Raw genomic sequence first — 19,575 nt, 5'->3', positions numbered from 1 at the left:
TTCCAGTCATGCCAGTACAGCTCCCATCTACTTGAATGAGGAAAGACCAAAATCTCCAAAATGGTTGGCCAAGATTACGATCAAAGAACATATTTCAAATCAGCAATAAAATCTGACATTACTGAAATCATAAATTCTGCTTCTTTACCTTAGATTACACTAAAACACACAATTTTCCCGGCTTGTATAGCTAATGCGCATGCGCGTTCTCAAGTTGATTGACAAGTGATGTCTGTATCTAAAAGGTGATTGGCTCTTTTACCTGTAAGGTGGGACTTCCTTTCTCCATCCGTTGACCGTTCCAGTATCTCCCACTCATTTAAATAGAAGTGGCCCGTCTCTGCTAAATAATCTCTGATAATATGGCATTCTAAACTTCACCTTTGACTTTCTTTATGCTTTATACTTTTTTTTAAATTTTATTCCATGAACAATAACATTTTATAACACTAGATCGCAAACAAGAAATTCTTTGAGTCTCATTTTCGTTACCTGAGCATGTGCAGAATCCCTGATGACGTCACGATGTGCTGTCACTGGTCACTGCGAGTAAATGGGAAACCGGGGCTAGTTGTCTTTTTATTTTACTCTAGTAAATATCTCTCACAGTAGGTTGATTTGAAAGTACATTTCTGTCTTTTACTAAGACACATACCTTGAAGTCTTAGTTACAAAACAGCAATTGAACATTCCCACTGTTATTGTACAGGAAAAAGACGGTTCACAGCGACTGATAATGTGTTTCATGTGATTCTGCGGCTGACCGCTGGGTGTCAGAAAAGCTGAAAGCTCGTTTAAAAAAACAAAAACATTTAAATCTTCACACCAAGGGTGTTACCTCCCCCCAACCCCCCTGGAATCTACACCCCTGCTTCTCACAGTTTCAGTACAGAGTTTATTTGTTCCAGAACATGTAACCATAATTAGTTGTTTGTGGATTAGTTTAGTCTTGCTTTTGATTTCTCAACTACATAAAGTGCTTGCAATTCACAAAACCTCTGCTGGGCATTAGTTCACCCAAAAATAATTATTCAGTTTCATGTCACTGATTACATCATCTTCATTTTTGACTGGGTTGAAAAGTGAACAATAACAATAACAATGTTATCAGATCGATACAGAGTATCGGGAGAGAAAAAGCGGTAGCGGTGCATCTCTAATGAGGACCTCACAATCTGAACATCACACAGCAGTGGTTTTTATTTATCAGTTCACATCATCCTGAAGAGGAAGTTTTACACTTGAAGGAATGAATACTACTTCCATATAAAAAGACATATTTATATGAGATGAAGACTCCATTCACATCAGTATCCTAATAAAAGCTGTTTTATTTCACATGGAGCAGGTTGCCTAATTGAGTATTATTGCTACAAAAGTTGAATAGAGTGTGGAAATAGACCGACTGCATTTCAACACGCACAGAACATGACTGACATTTACACTGATATACTACACAAACACACAACTACATCTCCATGAGTCTTTGAGCAGACGGACACAGCATTAACAAAACTCTCATCCTGGAGGTTTTCCAAACCAACCTTCCATTCTGAACCTCTACTGAACTGATGTTCCTCAGGAGGAGATGAGGGGTTTGATCCAGCTCGTGAGTTTGGTGATCCGTGTGTAAACTCCATAATAATCGGGCCGTCCGCAGCCTCGGCCCCAACTCACCACACCTGCGAGAAACCAGCGTCCCGACGGCTCCTGGCACACCAACGGACCTCCAGAATCACCCTGATGGAGAAACACATGGTTTTCACTTCAGCACTCTGTGGAGTAAATAGATCATCACAGTTAGTGAAAGTAATGTTAATATGATAATGACGTGTCACCTGACAGGCGTCCTTGCCTCCACTACGATAACCAGCGCAAATCATTCTGGGAGTGATCGTGTAACCATAGGAACGGACACAAGCATCTTCACTGACCAATCGCACATCTACTTTCTGTAGAACATCACTTACCGCTCCTGACAGAGGGATAGAGAAGACGTGAAGAAGACAAAGAAAGAAAGAGGAAGATTTTCGCTTGTCAACACTGAGAGTCCAAAATGAACTTTTTGCATCACGTGCCAATGGTGAGTGAACTGAGACGATTAACTGGCCATAAATATTTCTTACTGTCTAGTATTGTAAAGTACATATTTGTCCTTATGACAGTGAAATTATTTAATTGAATTATTTCTTCTTTGCATACTCAATTACTCAAAAAAAAATACTCAAAAATATTGCAGTTTGTACTCACATTTGGCGCTTGGTGAATTATATATATTTTTCTTTTTATCATAAGATTGTAAACATATACAATATTATTTATAAATAATATAAATGAGTCTTTTTTTATTTGAGTTTTTTATTTAAAACATAGACCAATTTCTGGCAGATAGTCCACAGTATGTGTTAAGCGGCAGGTGGCAGTTTGCGTTTGGGTTAAAACAAAACGCACCTCAAAACCCCGGCATGGTGCAAAATTGATTGTTATTCATTTTATTGATTTATTTTTCTACAACTAATCACACTGAATTAACATGTTATTAACTATTAATTATAAGTGAAGAACAACAGAAGTCAGTGGGAAATCCCTATTTAGATCATGAGGTAAACGTGAGTGTGAGTGTGTGTGTGTTTGTGTGTGTGTGTGTGTGTTTGTGTTCACCTCCCTCTCTCAGCGCTCCCCAGCCCGTCACCCAGCACAGCAGGTCAGGCTCCAGCTGGTGTGTTGGGGGTGGCAGACAGACCGGATGCGCTAACGTTCCCACCCACACGGGCCGCACCAGTCGCAGCAGCGCCACGTCATAATCATGCGTCTCATCGTCATAGTAATGATGCAGGTGAATGTGTGACACACGAACCGCCTCTTCTGACTGACTGTTGCCCTGGAGATGCAGTTTACCCAGATACACCGTCCAAACGGATGGGGAGAACAGTCTGAAGAAAGAGACAGATAAGATGTATTTTAAGCTTCATAGGCACCCCAACACTTCAAACTCTATTGGAATCAATTGTGAGTCAAGTCTGCTTTAACCCTGCTGGATTTTTTCTGCATAACAGCGGAAACAACTTAAAATACTCCGTCATTTTTAGGCATACAGATAAGTGTCATCATTAGAGACTATAAAGGGTCTACTTTTATTTGTGTTCACTCACAATAACAACAAAACCTTGTGCTTTTGTAAAATAAAGAAAATAAACAGGGTGCGCTTTCAGCCGTCTCTGAATCTTTCTGAAACACGTCACAAAAATGAACTGAAACTCCGCGAATACTTATCACACAAACAAGAAACCTATGTCTAAAGAAAGCTTAAAATGTCTACTTTTAAATAAAATAATTCAAATTTAAAACAAATATTTTCCTGCAATGTAATCTGTATGAAACAAAGCGATGTACAGTTTCTCCTGGCTCAGCTCATTATCCCTATTGTGACCCCACCCACCAGCAGAGGGCGCTATTCATACGGTAATGTGCTGAGACGATCAATGCAAATGGTGAACGCCCCCAACAGAGCCTTAAAAAACATCAAGTTCATTCACTGTTCTGCATGTTTGGAAGATGGCACGCTACACAGATGAGGAAGCTCTACAGATGGTCCTGGATATTGACGAAGAGTTCACATTTTCCTCAGAAGAAGAGCGGGACTCCGACGAGGAACGTTTGCATTTTGAAGAGCGATTTGATCCAGCCGAGGTTACAATTTCGGATGAGTAAGTCATTTAGTTTTACTTACATTAGTTGACATGCTATTTTATATAAACATGGACATATTTTACTAGCTGGACTATTTCCAGACTTGCCAGTCAGGATTCAGAGTGTTGAAATGTGAAATATGTCCTAATAGGCAAGTTTTAGTTACATTTAAATGTTTCAGCTAAAGCAGGTATTTAAATTGTATGCTGTATGATATAAATATGATATGTAATATGATATAAAAAAAATATGAATGTTTAGATTATAGTTTTAACTAGTGTTTATGCTGCCTCATTATCATCAACGAAGCTTGTGCTTGCAAATATCTGTTTGGGTGTAAATGTGTAAAATGTGCTGTAAATATGCCCATATTAGAAAATCAGCATATTAGAATGATTTCTGAAGATCATGTGACACTGAAGACTGCAGTAATGATGCTGAAAATTCAGCTTTGATCACAGGAATAAATTGCATTTGACAATATATTCAAATAGAAAACAGTTATTTTAAATTGTAAAAATATTTCACAATATCTCTGTTTTTGCTGTATTTTGGATCAAATAAATGCAGCCTTGGTGAGCAGAAGAGACTTCTTTTAAAAACATTTAAAAAATCTTACAGATCTATAAACTTTTAAACGGTAGTGTAGGTTTAAAGTTATTAAGTAAAGTCTTTATGTACAGAAAATGTATAGTCAGATAATACATTCAACCATTAAGTCTCCTCACATTCATTCTCTCTCAGGGGAGGGGTCTTTGTCTCCTCAGGTGTGAATCACATTAATATTCATGATCATCCACACCTCCTCACATATGGCCTTTCTAACACTAAAAGTGTCTTACAAAAGTTAAATGACTTTATTGTTTGTGATCAGGATGGTTTTCACATCATGTTCGTAGCAAAAACTCTAGGCTACAAGATCCAGTTCTCAAAAGTCTTGTGAACAAATGTTTAGTATGTGTTATATGGCCTTATTTCAGTGACTTAAAATATTTGTTTTTTAAAATCCACACATAAACGTTATTTTCTCAAAAATACAAACATGTACATACATGTTGTTCACATAGTATTGTAGCCCAGTTTGTGCTGAATACAGTGTTATCAGACTTTAGCCATTAATATGTTTATAAGCAACTGAAAAAAGCACAAATGTCAAGGCATGTCCACGGCCCAAAACACCCTCAGACCCCAAAGGGTTATAAGGCAGCTAAAACAGAGATACAGACATAGAAAATGGTTCTTCACCTGTCATCATAGAAGCAGTGAGCTGCAGACACCACCCACTGGGTGGAGACTAACGCCCCTCCACATATGTGACGCCCACTGAGCTGCAGGCTGGCTTGCCATGGCCACTCCCCCTCCACTGCATCGGCCCCACCCACCACACGACTGCTGAATGGCCGCAGTCCACAGTCTGCACAAAGAACATGCTTGCATGTCAGAAACATGTGCTCACACACTCACACTTACACACACTGAAGTCATACTTACCGCAGTATTTCTCATCAGATTCATCAGGACAGTCGGTGATAAAGTCACATTCTGGGTTTGGCTTCTTCAGACATGTCCCATCACCACAGACATATGTCATATCAGAACATGGAACACCTGAACACACACACACACACACACACACACACACACACACACACACACACACACACACACACACACACACACACACACAGAGAACCAGGGCATCAATAAGTGGAGCTCTACAGCCATCTTTTGGTCATTGTTGGCATAACAAGTCATCTGTTAATTTTGCAGTTCATTTCTGTTTCTTGATGTTCATTTTCTTGACATTATTATGCATTTACTCAAGGTAATTTTTGTTTGAAATAAATTATTGGTATAAAAATGCTTATTCTGTGTTTTCTCTTTGTAACACCATGGTCAGGTTTGATTGCAGCATAATGACATTAACTGCAAAAACTGACACTTCAAATCAATTTTAAAATGCTAAACTTTGACAAATAATAGTTTGATAATGTCTAAATATATATCCAAATGATAAAATATAAAATTAGGTTACAAAACTCCATCAGACTACACAGTATGTGTCTACAGTCATCTACTGGCTGTTACTGGCATGATGTGGTGTTCAACTCATGTTATTTATATTTTGTTCACCAGACGACAGCAATCTGCCTCCAATTTATGTCACATTCTCATGTTTCCTTCATGTTTCAACTTATAGAAGTGTAGGTTATATTTATATTTGTATATGCAAATTAATGGTAACATTTTGACATTTACATGTAATTTATACCAAAATAACATAAAATCCCAAAAGAAATGCATCATTTTATTGTTCTTATTTCAGGGAAGAAGAAATGTTATCATTATCATCATCAATAATAAAAAGGTGTTACACATCTGACAATGATGACAATTAAGCACATTTCCCCTATTACTATATTCTTATTATCACGATGCAGATAATCTTAATAATCATAAAATAGGATTCATTTTCTCTATGCAAAATATAATTATTTTTTTCTTTTGGGGTGAGATATGAGCTGGACATGTTTTAATGAGATTCACCAAAATTCAACAGCAGTTTGTGTGTGTGTGTGTGTGTGTGTGTGTGTGTGTGTGATACCATGTGTACAGTTGTCCTCATCGCTCCCCTCTCTGCAGTCTGAATGCTGGTCACACACTTTATACTGATCGACACACTGACTGTCCTCTGTGCACTGGAACTGAGCGATACACACTGAAACACAATTACACTGTTTTAGTAAGACTCATACTGTTGTTTGGACCTCATATCTACTGTGTTTTTTGGATTTCATGCCTCATAAATGCAGTGACGCATTTTCTGTGATATTTGCGTCTCTGCCCACACTCATGTCTCATTTCTCACTTCCTCATTTCTTTAGAATTAGAATAAATGTCATTAGTCATCGCTCTTAAAATTCACCAGAACTGTGAAAGAAGGGGATAAATGGTGTTTTACCACAGTTTCTCTCATCCAGTCCATTGGGGCAGTCTGCAATACCATCACACGCTGACACGCAAAGACCGTTGATGTTACAAAGCACCTGACCAGGACATGCTGAAAAAACAACAGCAATATAAACCAAATATTAAAATATAAAATAAATAAACAGCGTATGGTAAAAAATACAACTGATATAACCCCAGTGCATGCTGGGAAACTAAGTGCCAGGATGTCACATATTAAGGGCATTTTACAAAGTGTGTGAAAAACAGCCAATCAGAAGCAGTTAAAAAAAGTCAGAGCTGTACTAACGATCCGACTGGTTAAAGATGCTGTAGTGGACCTGTAACCCCGGGCCTGTGAGAGACACCTCTGACATCATAGCAACCGTGATAGTGGTGGAGAGCAGGTAGATTCGCTCAGCGTACGGCTGTAACCCTCGAACCCCACACAACCTGCACACAACACACACACACTCATTATCACACACACTCACACTGAGCGTTAGGAACCATGAAGAGTGTTTATGTGGAGTGTTGGACGGACCTGCGGTTCTGGATCATCCATCGGCCCTGTGTGCATGTCTGACTGTAACTCGCTCGATTCAGTTCATATCCTTCAAACGACAAAGTCAGACCGTACACCACAGACGGCACCTACACACACACACACACATAATATAGAGCAGGACATTTGCATGGGTCACTGACTGAAAAACGATTGTCTAAGGTGAAAAAAATAAATTAACAATCTTTTTAAAATCTAGTTTTAAATGTGTCAAGTTCATAATAATGTAAACTTTGAGTGTGTGCATGTTGGTTTCATGCATTGTTAAAAAATATTACAGCATTTTCTACGAAACATTGATGATTTAATAGCTTTAAAAATGTCATGTGGTGTAACCATCAAGTAATAGGTATTAAAGTACTTTTCTTGCACATTGAAAAAACTTGAATGTATTAATAATAATAATAATAAAACATTCAAACTTGTTTTTTAAGGTAAAAAAAAATAAACACTGCCTGGCCGCATACTATAATATTTCGTTGGACCGTGTTTTGCTTTGATTACGGTGCGCATTCGTCATGGCATTGTTTCGAAAACCTTATGCAACGTCACAACATTTATTTCTGTCCAGAGTTGCATTAATTTTTGGCCGAGATCTATTGATGATGGGAGAGTCGAACCACTCCATAAAGTCTTCTCCAGCACAGGTCAGGTCAGGACTCCGTGGTGGCCAATTCATGTGTGAAAATTATTCCTCATGCTCCCTGAACCACTCTTTCACAATTTGAGCCCGATGAATCTTGGCATTGTCGTCCTGGAATATACCTGTGCCATCAGGGAAGAAAAATCCACTGATGGGATAACCTGGTCATTCAGTACATTCAGGTAGTCAGCTGACTTCATTTTATTACCGCATAACATTGCTGAGCCTCGACCTGACCGATTGAAGCAACCCCAGATCATAACACTGCCTCCAGAGGCTAGTATAGTGGGCACTATGCATGACGGGTGCATCATGTGCTTCCCTTCTTACCCTGACATGCCCATTGCTTTGGAATAGGGTAAATCTGGACTCATCAGACCACATGACCTTTTTCCATTGCTCCACTGTCCAATCTTTATGCTCCCTAGCAAACTGAAATTGTTTTTTCTGATTAGTCTCACTAACAAGTGGCTTTCTTGTGGCCTCACAGCTGTTTAGTCCCAATCCCCAAAAAGTTCTCGTCTCATTGTGCGTGTGAAAATGCTCTTACTTTCACTATTAAACACAGCCGCGAGTTCTGCTGTCGATTTTTTACGATGTGACTTCAAGCGTTAGGTGATCTCCGATCACGATCATTCAAGATTTTTTTTCGACCACATTTCTTCCGTGAAGCTGGCAGTTCACCACTGTCCTTCCAGGTTTTAATAACGTGTTGGACAGTTCTTAACCCAATTCCAGCGATTTCAGCAATCTCCAGTGTTTTCTTTGCTTGATGCAGGCCAATAATTTGCCCCTTCTGAAACACAGTAACATCTTTTCTACGACAATGGGATACGTCTTCCGACATGATTGTTTAAGAAATGAGAAGCTGCACACCGCATCAGTTAGGGTTAAAAGAAATGTTGCCATCTGAAACATATTAATCACTGTAATAATGATCCAATCATAGGCTCTTAAGGATCTGCTTATTTAAATCCAAACGGCAACTTTTTTTTTTTGGCCAGGCAATGTATATAGTATGTGTATATATATATATATATATATATATACACACACACCGATAAACCAAAACATTATGACCCCTCACAGGTGAAGTGAATAACATTGATCATCTACTAACAAGGCCACATGTCATGGTCTGGGTAGATTAGATGATAAGTGAACAATCAGTTCTCATAGTCAACATGCTGAATGCAGGAAAAATGGGCAGGAGTAAAGACCTGAGTGACTTTGACAAGGGCCAAGTTGTTGTGGCCAGACAACTGTGTCAGCAGTGGTGAGTACCTACTGACAGTGATCCGAGGAGGGACAAACCACAAACCAGCGACAGGGTGTTGGGTACCCTAGGCTCATCGATGCACGAGGGCAATGAAGGCTATCCCGTCTGGTCCAAACCAACAGAAGATCTACTGTGGCACAAGTCACAGAAAATTTTAATGATGGCTGCAGAGGAATGTGTCCCAACACACAGAGCATCGCACCCTGCTGCAAAAGCACCTACAATCAGCACACGAGTGTCAGAACTGGACCTTGGAGCAGTGGAAAAAGGTCGCCTGGTCCGATGAGTCCTGTTTTTTTTTACATCACATGGACGGCCATGTATGTGTGCGCCTTTTACCTGGGGAAGTGATGGCACCAGAATGCACGGTGGAAAGACAACAAGCTCTGGGCAATGTTCTGCTGGGAAACTCTGGTTCCGGCCATTCGCATGGACATCAATTTGACACGTGCCACCTACCTAAACATCACTGCAGACCAGGTACACCCCTTCATGTCAATGGTGTTCCCTGATGGCAGTGGTTTCTTTCAACCACACTGCACACATTGTTCAGGAATGGTTTGAGGAACATGATGCAGAGTTCAAGGTGTTGCCCTGGCCTCCAAATTCCCCAGATCTCAATCTGATTGAGCATCTGTGGGATGTGCTGGACCAACAAGTCCGATCCATGGTGGCTCCACCTCACAATTTACAGGACTTGAAGGATCTGCTGCTAATGTTTTGGTGCCAGATACCACAGGACACCTTCAGGGGTCTTGTAGAGTCCATGCCTCAGCGGGTCGGTGCTGTTTTGGTGGCTCACAGAGGACCAACAGCATATATATACTGTATGTATATATATATATATATATATATATAGCCTGATGGAGGGAACGAGATGTTGTGTCCCTCCTGCCACAACGCTGAACTACCCGCTGATAATATTGGTTATTTAAATATTGTTCAGATTATTTAAATAAAATTATTGCTTATTTCATTAATATCATTAGTTATATTTAGCCAGAGTATTGTATTATGAAAGATTATGAAAACAAAATGTATTTTCTTTTTGATCTTTATTTAGAAAGTAAATTGGGTAACTTTTGATTTCATGTTGTCTTTAAAGTCAGTGTGTTAAATGACTCCAATTAAAAACTGAATGAGTCAAATGTCTTACAGTGAAGATCCAGGTGCAGTTGGTGTCAGGTGGATAGTAACTGGGGTAAAACGGGGTCCGTAAAACCCCCTGATCTCCATCTTTCTTCTCTAACACAACACTGTATGAACATTCTGCAACACACAACCTCACTTATCAACATTAAGAACATTAAGAACATTAATAAATATGTTAACATTATACATTCACCTCACCAAAGAAGTCATAAAAAGTATTCTATGAAATCCCAATTAACTGTGCATCAACCATTACATAATTGTTTGTTTGTTCATTTACACCTGTAGAGAGAGAGAGAGAGAGAGAGAGAGAGAGAGAGAGATTGTTTACCCTGGTTGGTCCACGCTCGTGTGGTCAGTGAAAATGGATCTTTATAATTATATAGACCCTGTTTCCACACCACAGTCATCCAGTCAGCAGACGACAACAACTGCACCGTCTGCTCGTACCTGCTGCAGCCGTACAGACTGAGAGAGAGAGAGACATATTAAAATAAAACAATATATAGTTGAGGTCCAGATGCAGTAACAGATATGACGTGAAACACCTGTTCACCAGCTCATGTGTTCAGTATAAGTAAATCAATTCATTTGTGTGGTCTGTTGAACAGCCCTCATTTGTTAATGACACAGTAGTTCTCACGAGGTGATGAGTCGTGAATCTGATGGTGTGAGTGAATCGTAGATGATCAGTCGATCTCGACACTCGGACAGGAGCCACTCGACCCTGAGCTCAAGACGAGAGCCTGCAGGAGCCCTCAGGTGCCACAGACACGATGAGCGCTGAGTGTTCGGCCCCTCCAGCACCACCGGCTCCATCGACACCACCGACTCATAACGATAACAGTCTGTGAAGAGAACATGCCAACAGAAATACTGTTCAGAGAGTGGCACCAAAACACTTTTACACCCCACTTAAAATGGCATTAGATCAAGTGTGTCTCAAATGCTGCTGGATCTTTTCTCAGAACAAACTTAAATTTTCTGAGTGATTTTTACTCAATGAGCATGTTTACATAAACGTTCTTATACCCGACAACGGGTGTGGTCATGTAAACGCAATAAACAACGTTCCTTTATTGGTCTAAACCGGTTGACATGGGCAGATCTTTGCCCATTAAGGTCCCATTATACACTACTGGTCAAAAGTTTTGAAACACTTACTCATTCTTTAATGTAATTTTTTTTCTTCACATTTTAGAATAATAGTAAAGTCATTAAAACTATGGAATAACATCAATGGAACTATGGGAATTATGTTGTGACTAAACAAAATCCAAAATAAATCAAAACTGTGTTATATTTGAGCATCTTCAAAGTAGTCACCCTTTGTCTAGAATTTGCAGACATGAACTCTTGACATTTTCTCAACCAGCTTCTTGAGGTATCACCCTGGGATGCTTTTTAAACAGTACTGAAGGAGTTCCCATCTATGTTGGGCACTTATTGGCTGCTTTTCTTTATTATCTGGTCCAAGTCAAAGTTTTATTACATTATAGTTTAATGAAATAAATTAATATGGTGGCACAATTATATTTTTGTCTACAAATCTCATTTCAAACATTTAAGCATACGCCTTCAGATCAAAAGATTTTCAAGATCATGACAAACATTTCAGTCAAGTGTTTCAAAACTTTTGACCGGTAGTGTACTTCCGTAGAAGTTCTTCTTAGTTCTTCATTCAGGGGTAAAAAGAAGTTCTAAACAGCAGAGCAATGGTATAATGTTTGCAAACATTCAGACACTCGTCACACTCTGTGGGAGGCGTTTAGAAGTACATTTAAAACGAATGTGACATTAAAATGTGTTATCAATAACTTTATGCCTCATAAAAGCTGTTTTAATCACTCGATGATGATTTAAAGTAATATATATGCAGTAGATAATGTGTCATTTGTCATGTTTACATTTTGTATTCATGACACTAATGCACTAACACATTATACGCAGCTGTAATATGCCGGTTACACTCTGTTATTGTAATTTATGATGACACTAAAACTACTGCAAAGATGAGCGTATAAAAGTGTTAATGTGCAGAATAAAGACAAAAGAATGATGATAGATACATATGTTACTTTAGACAGATGTGCGAGTGGCTTTCGCTGCAGATGGCACATGAGTGAACGGGCACTTTAGAGTATTCGAGTAGATTTGATTCCTTTTGTAGACAAATAAAGCAAAAATCACATGACATGGTCTTGGAAAATTTCTCTAAGCGAACGAGTGTACAGATGTAGGTAAATATGCACCAGCTCACTAATAATGCTACACTTGTTGACTGAACAACATAAACAAAATCAGCTGTCGGCCTCAAGGTAGGTGGAGCTTCAGGCCACACCTACCGATGACGTGGACCAATGGCAGTAAGAAGGTGTTTAGCAGTCGGTTAGAAGTTTTCCTAAAAGTTCGCCCAGGCGAGCTGTTACGAACCATTGAAACGAACGCAAAAACACCGTCTTTTTGGCCGGATTTTGTTCTAAATGACGCCACACACATTCCGATTTCGTAGGAAGTTTATCTGGGCCTTTATGCAGATTTCGTGTTTCATGTAAACACCTGTACCGGTGTTCTTACCAGCTTATTCAATGAACACACGTGTTGAGCGCATGTCTCTTCACAGTTTGACGTCAAAAGCAGAGAACAGCACGATTATTTCAAATCTCATGTAAACGCGGTCAGTGACTTTGAATCAACTGGTGTGTTGGTGATTTTTAGTGTTTGTATGAAGTTCAAGCAGGTGGAGTTCAGCTCATTCACTATCTACACACTGACAAACACAAAGTGTTCATTTTAGACACTATCATCTATTGATTACCATTTCAAACCTAACAAACATTTTATTTTACACTTGCTTTGATAATTGTTATCCAATGCAATGAAGTGTGATTTAAGCATTTAAATGCCTCTAAAGTGATTTAACAATGTGATTTAAAGGCATGACATGAAACTGAATTAAAACTTCAGAATTAATTGCTCAGAAGAATTCATATTAAAATAAGAAACAAATTAAGAAATGAAATCATAATGTTTTCATACCAAATGAGGCTTGAAAAAGATCTATAACTTTGGGGTTCGTTTCTGAAAAGTAAAAAAGCACAAATGACTAACACAACAGAATTAAAAAACAGAAAAACAAATATTATGGGTGTTTCTTCAACTACGGAAACTTTAAGCACTGTGTGCTTCTATAAAGTAAAGTCTCATTAAAATATTTCCACACACACAATTAGTCTACTAACAATGTCCGACAGTATATGTTCATGCATCACAGGAGATTCATGTCATTTCAGCACATCTTCTGTATTGTGTTTAATAGAATTCTGTGCTGGAAATGACGCTGATGGAAATAATATTTTTAACCTTTTTCAAAAACAATGATCGACTTGCTAAGGCTAATTTCATACCTAACATTTTATGTATCATAAAAACACACAATTAAATCATATTTTCACACATTTTGTGTAATTTGGCAAAATTACAGCTTTGTTGGAAATGTCATATTTCCTTTGATTTTTCTTTGTTTTGTCTCATATTTCATCTCAAGCATGCTCTTCACTGACACTTTTGTTCACTTGGTTAACAAGTACACTAATTTATAAACTAAATGATATTAGGGGTGAAACTGTTCAGTGGGGTGGAAATTTTTATCATTTTCACACAATAAATATTGAAATTAGGGCTGCACTATATGGAGGAAAAATGTGAGATTGCGTTAAGCATTGGAACCCCCAAATATACAGTCCTGACATTTATAGGGAGGGGGAAAAGGACTTATATCCCAGAGATCACAGACATAGTTAGGGTTAGGTTAGGGTCTAATTGCATGTAGACTGTGTGTAATATATACTGTTTTAAAGCTGCATATACACAAATGTGACACGCTGGTTGGAAACAGTTTTTGGAAAAACATTACATTAATCTTAGCTTTCAAATGATGTCAATTTTACCACAATAAATGTTCTTTAATGCTAAGTGTGACAGATTGTGGAAGCTACCCATTGACTTATTCCACATAATCTGCATCAACATAAACGTTACTTCTTATCATATCTATTATCCCAAGCCCTTGCTACTGTCGCCATATGTACATTTGCAATATTTTCATAAATGCGATATATTGTGCAGCCCTAATTGAAATGGTTTCTGTTTATTTCACTGTTTGTTTAGATGATCATAGTTTTAAACATGTAATAATTTGAATTTTTATAGTTTCATATTGAAAGTCTGGGTCTGAGACAAAGTTAAACAGTCAAATCTATATATAAAAGACATTTGAAAAGTACCAAAAATAAATGATGAAGGCTTGGTAAAAAAAAAATTCCAATTCAGTTTTAACGAGATCTTCATATAACAAAAAGAAAAATGTTGAAATCTGTTTGTTTTAATAAAAATCAACACCTGAGACATGAAAGTGCCTGAAGTTGAAGAAACACCTGTTTGTAAATAAATAATAAAGTGTAAATGAGGCAAACAGTGAAGCTGGTTGTGTGATGATGAGTTTTACCAGTTATGATGAGGGATGACAGCAGTAGCAGGAAGCCGTCATAATTGCACATGTGTTCTGCATGCGTGTCTCTGAAGCGCTGCAACTCTCTGTATAGACTCTCATTCACACGCTGCATGTTCACCTTATCCACATGACTGACAGGCAGCGACAGCAGCAGCCAGAAATGAGCCACCACACTCCCCTCACTACACAAACATCACAGGAGAACATGAAGGTCCTGCACAGCTCTCCGTTCATCAAACACTTCTGGAAGGAATAAATGATGTTCCTCACCCGAAAGCAAAGACAGCCGTGGAGTTGAAGTATCTAGAGAGATCTGTGGACTTCACGAGCTTCTCAACCTGTGAACGATTCATTACAAAACCAAAAGAAACCCCTCACAAGCTGCCGCTTCACATTCTGCCTTGTGTAACCCTAACCCTTACGACATGAAGGTGAGTAAATGTAATTGTGTAATTTAGAAATATCCTGGGATTAAGACGTATCAGACCGGTCATCCGGGTATCGCGAGTCATCTTTCCTACTGCTCGGATCACTGTCTGATCTCTACAAGTGAGCTAATAAAATCAATTCAACCTAAATCAATGTTTCATGTCCATTTATTTATTTATTTATTTGGTAAGTAGTTTTGTAATAAGCAGGATAATGAGCAGTCAGAAGGTCATAATAAACAGAACTCCGACGCAAACCACAGCTGAAATTTCTTCTCACATAATTACATAATTTCAAATCAATATTTTACATCCATTTACTTATTTATTTGTTTAGTAGCCGTGTAATAAGCGGGATAATGAGCAATCAGACAGTTGTTATTGCAAAATAAACCCCTTCAAAGTGCTCTACTTCTCATTGGGGTCCTGATCACCCTGCTAGGATTTATTTTGCAATAACAACCGGCTGACTGTTCTTTATCCCTTACTTATGTGTTTTACCCCTCACTCAGCCCTAATATCTATATACAGTATATACTCCGATCAGCCACAGCTGCCCCCTGATAGTCGACCAAACGTTAGTTGATGAAAAGAGTCTTGGTCGACCAAGTTTTGATTGGTCGGTTGGTCGCAGATAAAAAAATACTCCACAGGAAGTGGCAAAGTCACACAGTCAGTGATGGACAGACACAATCATTTACACGGCTGGTTCATGCGGTAATTAATTATGTCGGGCAGGAAATCCAAAGTGTGGGATCATTTCGAGAGGGTAAAGGATGACCCCAAGAAGGAGACATGCAAACTCTGCAGGCAAACGTTCGCCTATCATTCATCGACCTCAAACATGGCTTATCATTTGAAACATGCAAGTAGCCTAACGTTAGCCACTTAGCATGTCCGCTCGCTCTAACTTTAGATAACCTTAGATAAATTAGTACCTGTCTTACTGCATGTTTCACTTAATGTGCATTTCTCTCTATAAATTAACAAAATGTTCAGATAGTCTTCTTGCTGGTTTTTCCGACACATTCAGAATCATTACCGCTTTTGCCGGTGTCGCTGCGGTTCGCTTCGTGCGCTTGTTAAATGTATATTTTAAAAGCTCATAATTACGGTTTAGTATTTCTCTGTAATGTAGAACAGTGTTAGCAATGTTACTGATAACATTCTTTCTCAGTCCTGGAACTCAAACCATTTTCTGATGTCCCCCAAAATATATATATTTAAGTAATTAAATTAATATCATAAACATGCGACTAGTCGACTAATGGCTTAAACTAACGACTACTAGTCGACTAGGAAAATATTTGGTTGGGGGCAGCCCTAATTAAAACCACCTGCCTAATATTACTGTGTAGGTCCCCATCCTGCCGCCAAAACAGCGCCAACCCGCATCTCATTAAATATGTATATATATATTATATATATAGTTAAAACATTTAATTTATATATGTAACTCAAACAACAGAACAATATACGCCTAGTGACAAAAAATTCTGACTTTTTTTTAAAAAGAGTGTAACTTTTTATTATACAGCAAAACAGTGAAAACTGAAAGAATGCACTCGGTTTTTATTGTATTTTTATTTTTTTATAAAATGTTTTTTGTAACAAGACGCAGAAAAACTGATTTTTTCCAATAAAAGACTATTCAGATTATGGTGCAATTTTGTGTACATCTTATTTGCTCTGATTAAACTGTATTATGCCAACATTATATCTGCCACACTGCTCTGTAGATATTGGGAAGTTGGGAACGGTCTGTCATTAAAAAATCCATATCGGATGACCAGCAATCTCCATTCGGTTTTCTTCCGAAAGCACCAGCATGTGTTGTGTTTGGGATGCTGGTAAGGACACTTAAGAAGCTCAACCAGCTTCTGTTTGATGATGAACAGCAGCTAGACCAGCACTAACTAGCAGTGTAGGTATTTTCATCACATAAACTGTTCTGGACTGAAAGTGTTGATGAAAAGTGATGTAAAGTCCATTCTCACCATGTTCTGCACCGCTCTGGACTGCAGTTTGAACTCTGAACTCTCATGACTGGACAGAGAATTAGAGAAGTTCTGACTGAGGATTGAAACGCTGCCTGTGTACTGTTGAATGACCCGCGGCTCCAGAACCCAAACACGATACTCTACAGCCCGACAGAGAAACAGACAAACGGGGCAGTTAAACACAAGAGTCAGTATTCTAATCCAAAGCAGTTTACGCTGTTTTTATCCTAATGTAGGTCCGAACCTGTTCAATGAAATGCTTAAAAAGCACATACGGGTGTGATGCCCACATGTACTTTTGACCACGTGGTGTTGGTGAATTTAGAAACACAAAAAAACAAAAATGCTTTCACATCATCCAAATGAACTGATCTCTGTCACACATGGACTCAGCGCCTTTATTTCCCATATGACAGGAAGTCTCTGGGATACAGTGTCTCCATGGTCACAGATCAATCATGATTGGGGAAAAGTGTCTTACAAACTTTGGGTCACCAGTAATGACAATGTACTGTACACAAAACATTTGGGATATTTATGTCTGCGTTTCCTCACCAACAAAGTACCAGATGAGAGATGAAGATCCTGCCAGAATGAGGATGATGATGGTGACGATGAGAGCGATCAGACACTTTCGGAATCTCTTCATTTTATGGGACAGAACCGGACCGGATATCTATAGACAAACATAAAAAACACTTACATAATTCACAACACCCCCCATTATTTCTATATTATTACAGGATTGTAAATGTTCGCTTACATTGTTGGTCTCGTTTTGTGGACTCGGATCCGCGCTGAAACCGTTCGTGAGATCTGTCGTTCTATCGAACCGTTATATCGCGCTCATCTTCGGTTCCATGAAGATACTCCGAGTCTTGAGGACGATTCAGCTGATTCTTACCTGGATTTACATTCGGTGTTCACATATAATCGTGTATACATGCATGTTCTGAGGGAATCGCTCAACGAACCGTTCTGTTTGTCAGTCCAAAGTTCGCGGTGGATCAATATTCGCCTCAGCGTGTTTGAGGATAAACCTTTCCATGTGCGCTTACATTTTCACCAGTAAACCCGACGCTTTTCTGTTTAATACAAGCCTGCTGTGATTATGTGTTTATCTAGAATATTACAGATGTCTTAACGACAGTCAACGCCCAGCAACGCGCTCACCTGCGCACCTCCGGTGACGTCACTCAGGGGGAACTCACCTGTGGACTGATGCTCCTGGACATTTAGGCAGTAATGAAAATAAAATGCCGTATAAATTAATAGTAGATGCCTTCAGATGATTTGGTTCGCCCTGTAACAATTAATGCATTAGACAAATATTTCAATCAAAATGCTCAAATTTCTGGCATTGATGGGAATAAAGCTTGGATAAATCCTTATAAATTCTGTATTTCTAACAGAGTGAAAGACGTGCATTTTAAAATACTACACAAAATGTGCCACTGTAATGCAGCTTTATCTAAATGTAAATTGATAACAAATGTTTATTTTGTGGGGTAATTGAGGAAGACTTTCATTTATTTTATAAATGTTTGTTCAACGTTTGCTCCTACTTATTTAATCCACGACAAATTAACTACAATTAAGCTATGAAAGGTGTGATATGTACAGTACATATACAAATAAGAACAAGATGATCGAGTATTTGCTAAACTTTTATATTCTGCATGGCAAATATTATATCCACAAACAGAAATTTGCTTAGTTAGAAATGGAACTTTTGAAAATGTCTTTATATATATATATATATATATATATTCTCCCCTTTTTCTCCCCAATTTGGAATGCCCAATTCCCGATGTGCTCTAAGTCCTCCTGGTGGCGTAGTGACTCACCTCAATCTGGGTGGCGGAGGACGATTATCACGTGGCTTGTTGAGCGCGTTACCGTGGAGACCTAGCGCGTGTGGAGGCTTCACGCTATTCTCCGCAGCATCCACGCACAACTCACCACACGCCCCACCGAGAGCGAGAACCACATTATAGCGACCACGAGGAGGTTACCCCATGTGACTCTACCCTCCCTAGCAACCGGGCCAATTTGGTTGCTTAGGAGACCTGACTGGAGTCACTCAGCATGCCCTGGATTCAAACTCGTGACTCCAGGTGTGGTAGCTCAGCGTCAATACTTGCTGAGATACCCAGACCCCCATCTTTAAAATGTATTAACAATAAGAAGAATGACACATTACTAGTCAAGTCATTTTTACTTGTTTAGCACTTTTCACAACACACATCGTTTCAAAGCAGCTGTAATATAGTGATGTCTTCAAGTCATAATAGTGCGGTTTAATACAAAACAAATTATTGTAAAATAAATAATAGAAAATAATTATATTTAACAA

At 38.7% G+C, this 19,575-nt stretch overlaps 1 protein-coding gene across 1 annotated transcript; it reads right to left on the bottom strand.

The window, feature by feature from the left end:
* Positions 1–1,176: 1,176 nt before the first annotated feature.
* On the bottom strand, positions 1,177–18,341 carry LOC127446193 (transmembrane protease serine 6). The gene is made up of 18 exons (XM_051706923.1): positions 17,983–18,341; positions 17,775–17,895; positions 17,217–17,359; positions 15,062–15,129; positions 14,786–14,973; positions 13,318–13,359; positions 10,922–11,126; positions 10,610–10,746; positions 10,283–10,395; positions 7,184–7,293; positions 6,950–7,092; positions 6,653–6,751; positions 6,296–6,409; positions 5,182–5,298; positions 4,936–5,104; positions 2,662–2,933; positions 1,839–1,975; positions 1,177–1,740 (listed from the first exon to the last, which is right to left on the bottom strand). Exons 2-18 carry the CDS (start codon positions 17,866–17,868, stop codon positions 1,579–1,581), a joined length of 2,313 nt encoding a protein of 770 aa, XP_051562883.1. The 5' UTR covers positions 17,869–17,895; positions 17,983–18,341; the 3' UTR covers positions 1,177–1,578.
* Positions 18,342–19,575: the final 1,234 nt, after the last annotated feature.

The sequence above is a fragment of the Myxocyprinus asiaticus genome, chromosome 9, assembly GCF_019703515.2.
Source record: "Myxocyprinus asiaticus isolate MX2 ecotype Aquarium Trade chromosome 9, UBuf_Myxa_2, whole genome shotgun sequence".
NCBI classification, from domain to species: domain Eukaryota; kingdom Metazoa; phylum Chordata; class Actinopteri; order Cypriniformes; family Catostomidae; genus Myxocyprinus; species Myxocyprinus asiaticus.
This window is presented reverse-complemented; position numbering and strand designations above follow the sequence as displayed.